This window comes from Ciconia boyciana, chromosome 7 (assembly GCF_034638445.1).
Source record: "Ciconia boyciana chromosome 7, ASM3463844v1, whole genome shotgun sequence".
Taxonomy (NCBI): Eukaryota; Metazoa; Chordata; class Aves; order Ciconiiformes; family Ciconiidae; genus Ciconia; species Ciconia boyciana.
This window is the reverse complement of record NC_132940.1, coordinates 34,802,518-34,806,911: the sequence shown is the minus strand read 5'-3', so window position 1 is coordinate 34,806,911 and position 4,394 is coordinate 34,802,518. Positions and strand designations below refer to the sequence as shown.

The following is a 4,394-nucleotide window of genomic DNA, read 5'->3' as shown; positions in this document are numbered from 1 at the left end:
TTACTACCTCCAGGGATAAACAAAGGTGGACAAACGGTATAGACCATAATATAAATACGACCCGTGTAATCTGCGTCGATCACTCCGGGCAACACAATGAGACCTCTTATACCGGCGGAGGACCGGCCTAGTAACAATCCTCCAACGTTGCTATCTTGATGAACGAGAGGCCCTATAACATTGCTGGGAATTCTTTGAACGTTAGAGTCAAGAAGGGTGACGTCTATTGTGGTTTCCACGTCGACTCCCAGACTTCCTCGGGTGGCTGGTTGGTACTGTTGTAAAAACCCTGTGTTTCGTTTTGGGGGTTCATTTGTGTCTGTGCGCGACCTCTCCCCGCGCTCGGCTTCCAGTTTCCCGAGCATGCCTTGGTGGCATGAGTGCTTTTCTGACAGCGCTCACACCAAACTGCGACACGACAATTCATTTTAACATGGCCTGACTCCCCGCAGCGGAAACAATTTCCCCGAAAAGGTTGTCCAGGTGGTCGATGAGACTTTCCCTTGGGAGCTGGGCCTTGTTTTTTCTGCACCACTGCGGCTAGGGGTTGCATTATTTCTTGAACTGCTCCCTGGACCGCAGCAGCGACGGTGTTTCCATGTCGTTGTGTCTCGGCTCTTTCCACCCGCAGAAGCATTTCCTCTACTCCAGCTCCTTTGGGCAAACTGGCCAGCGTTTGTTTTGTCATTTTATTGGCATTGTCAAAAGCCAATATTTTGAACATTTGTTGTTTGCTGTCTTCTGATAGATCAGGGTGATTCATGATCGCTTCCCAGAGTCGATCCACAAAATTACTGTATTTCTCTGTTGCACCTTGTTGTAGATTACTAAATGAGGGGACGCTGGATCCTGGTAAGCCAAGGAATGCTTCTAGTGCTAACTGAGCAGACAACTGCAACATGTGTGCCGGAAATGTAATTTGTACCTGAAGGTCACTGTATGGTCCTTGCCCTGCGAGCATGTCGACGGTGATTCCACGAAGTGGATCCCCGTCCCTTTGTCTTTGAGCCGCAGCACTAGTGGCTCGTTGCTGCCAAGACGACATCCACAGTAGATACTGTGTTGGGGTAAGTAACAGTATCATTAAGTTTCGACAATCCTGTGGACACATGAGGTCGGCAGCAAAAATCCAACTAACAATTTGTCGTGTTGCTTCGGACTTTACTCCATATGTTGAAATAGTGGTTCGGGCTTGTTGTAATATTTTCCAATCATGTGGCGCCCATTTTCCTTGCCCGTTTTCTTGTATGACCGGGAACGCTAATGTTGCAGGGCCCTCAGCCCCTCCAACAGGCTTCCATTGTCCTTCTAAAATTGCATCTTTGATGACAGCACTCCAGCGTGTAGTTCTAGGGAGTGCTGGAGGGTTCATTAAACATGGAGGCACAGCTTCTCCTTTCCTTTTTGCTTGTAATTCCAGATCGTCAAGATGTTTTACAACTGTTTGCAATATTTTTGCAGTGACATCTGAGGATTGTGGCAGCTCCTCCCCGCTAGTTTGTAATATTTTTGCAGTGACACCTGAGGATTGTGGCAGCTCCACTGTTTGCAATATTTTTGCAGTGACATCTGAGGATTGTGGCAGCTCCTCCCCGCTAGTCAGCGCGGTGGTTCCAGAGGATTCGGTAGAGGGAGGCAGAGGCGGGTAGAACGAGGATGAGGGTGGTACTGGAGGCGCGGAGGGTGGTTCACTGGAAGGGGCTGTAGGGGGGGGTCGGCAGGATGCTCTGCCCAAGTCATTAAGTTTCGTCAACCCCGCCCCTCTAGGAGCCTTTGGCGGAGTTACTTCCGCATTTACTCCACAGTTCGCATCAGCTCTGCTAGCAGGAACTTCCGTTTTTCCCGGCGTTTGCATCGACCCCGACGTAGCACTACCCATTTCATGTAATGGGATGAGACCTTCTTTTTCCCGCAGTTCAGAGACATTTTTACAGACAGCTCCAGACACGCCCTTCACGGCAGGCAACCCAAAAAATCGCGCAATAGGTCCCGGTTTACTTCTGGACTTATCACTAGACACTCCCGGACCTAACATTTGGGCAGCGGCGCAAGCTACTTCTCTCTCCGCCTTCATCGCTTTCAAAGTCTCTAACACAGCGTTCCAGAGCCCACGAACCGCTTTTATTTCCTTCTCATCCTTTTCATCTCCCTCTATTGTTTTTTGCCACATTGTTCCTCCAAAATCCCGCCATTCCGAGACGGAAAACAACATGCAGGTGTCAGAAAAGCGACCCCAACTTTGTCCCAGCTTAATTAATCGAATTAATTGCTTCACTGGTGCTTCTGTCCCTCTCTTGGAGAGGATTCCAGCGAGCAGCGTGGCTGCAGCTTCTATTTCCATCACTGCACCTGAGAGGTGAGGAGCGACCTCACACCAGCGTCTGCCCCGCTTCTGCCCCAAGCAGCGCTTCTCTCAGCCGTGGTTTCCCACTCCCCTCCTCTAGCTGCTTACCGCAGTCACGGAGATCTCACCGGCGAGAAACCATCCTCTGCTACCAGATGCCGGAGTGGGAGACGGACCCGGAGTAACGATGAGTCTCAATATGAGTATGGTCGTTCTCCTTTAATTAGACTATTCGACAGGTTTATATAGACAACCAAGCAAAGCATGCGCTAATAACAACTATACTATTGGATAACTACATTTGTCCATGCACCTAAAACAGTTACTTGGTTGGTACAAAGCTGCTGTTCACGCGCTGCTCACGCGAAGGGGGTCCGTCGACATTTCCCAGGCTTGGTTCCGCTTATCTTGTTTACCAAGTGCTCCTCCTGCTTTCTTCCTTATCTCAAGGACATTCCACCGTGACATCTGGTTCTTCAGCCATATCAAAGGCTGGAATGCTCACATCAATCAAATTGTGCCCTTTGTCACTCAACCACTCTCCCACAGGCTTGTACTAACACTAAGGCACAGGTATAGACCATCTTTGAGCAACCAGGCTAGGGGGTTTCTCAAACTATTTAATTAGCCCAACACAACTCCCTAAGATGGACAAGAGGACTCAGGCCATATAAACCTATATGAGCTTAATAACTAGCACCTAGGAGAAACAGTTAAAGAATAAAGAATATGAAAGCTGTTGATAAAGTTATCAGGTTGATGAAGAATATGAAACATTTAAATATGCATTATTTTATTATGTCTGCTTTTTGAGCCACAAAATCAGCCAACTTTCTGGAAGCTGTTTTGGTCTCCTCCCATACCTAGTTCAGTCCCAGTCCACATGCATGGTGGAATCAGGAGTCCTGCAGGGCCTTGCATTGTTCTGGTTATGGTGAGCAGTGATTTCATGAGTATTATGCTGCCAGTGATATACATGACTTTGGCTGCAAAGGTTTATTTAAATAAATTATTTTTTTACAGAAAATCTGTTTTCCCACATGCCAGACATTTAGATCACATCCTTCTTAATGATTTTACCCTCTCACTTATTATGTTTCTTTTAAAATACACAGTCAATAAGAAAAATAGTGGCTTTTTAAGACAAATCCACTTTATTTCATTCAAATACAGACATATGCAAGACTTTCCTCACCAGAGCCATCCAGATTATTGTATTTCATCAACCCCACCTGAAGTTATAGAGCAAAAAGAAAGATCTATAACTTTAGTTAGCACTGAGTAACTGGGATATGAAAATTGTCAGCTTAATGGGAACAGAGACAGCAGATTTTCAGTACTAACCAGGCAAGGGTTGGCCATGCTGTATGGAAGCAGTGAGGTTTTAGCTCTCTGAGGTTTTAGCTGGCATGCAGCTACAGAAGATGTTTGAGCCCCAACTGAAAAATAGCTGGAGCGTTACTGTGCGATTTAATGAAAACTCAGCAGAAAGTCTCAATTGAATGGAGCCTTTCCTATGCCACAGTGAAGTCCTCAAATGGGATGGTATTTTTCTGATCAATAAAATGTTGAGGGCTCAGGTCTGTTGGACTTGTTTGGGGGCAGGGGGAAGGGGGAGAGAGAGAGAGAGGCTAAAAAGGAAACAGAAGCCAAACTGACAAGGAAAAAAATATAGCTTCAAAAAGAAATAGAATTTAGAATATCTGCTGCTCTCTCTACAGTGAAACAGTCATTTAATCTGGGGAGAGTCTGAAGTTAGAGCATTATTAAATAGAACATGGTAAAAACAGATCACCAGCTCTACAAGAATTTTGGGAGGAAAATCTAGCCTGAATTGGGACAAAATGCAGAAGTTGAGATATTTCAGACTTAAAGTTCCCTCAAGTTGGATTGTATCCCCTGAAACATTAATTTCAACAAACTTAAAAGGATTTTGTTGATATTCTGGTTTATTTTACTTTGAACTTTCACTAAAAATTAGATTTACATTTTGAAAGAATTCAGAGATGTGGCTATTTGTCAAACATATCCAACAAACCTGTACACTAGA

General features: G+C 45.5%; 1 protein-coding gene across 1 annotated transcript; it reads right to left on the bottom strand.

The window, feature by feature from the left end:
• Positions 1–223: 223 nt before the first annotated feature.
• LOC140654197 (uncharacterized) lies at positions 224–2,519 on the bottom strand. Its single transcript, XM_072867273.1, has 2 exons — positions 2,453–2,519; positions 224–1,871 (listed from the first exon to the last, which is right to left on the bottom strand). The coding sequence occupies exon 2, from the start codon at positions 1,853–1,855 to the stop codon at positions 224–226; it is 1,632 nt and encodes a 543-aa protein (XP_072723374.1). The 5' UTR covers positions 1,856–1,871; positions 2,453–2,519.
• Positions 2,520–4,394: the final 1,875 nt, after the last annotated feature.

Coding starts and splice junctions, on each gene's coding strand:
- LOC140654197 (XM_072867273.1), bottom strand. CDS start 1,855: ATGCAAACGCCGGGAAAAACGGAAGTTCCTGCTAGCAGAGCTGATGCG.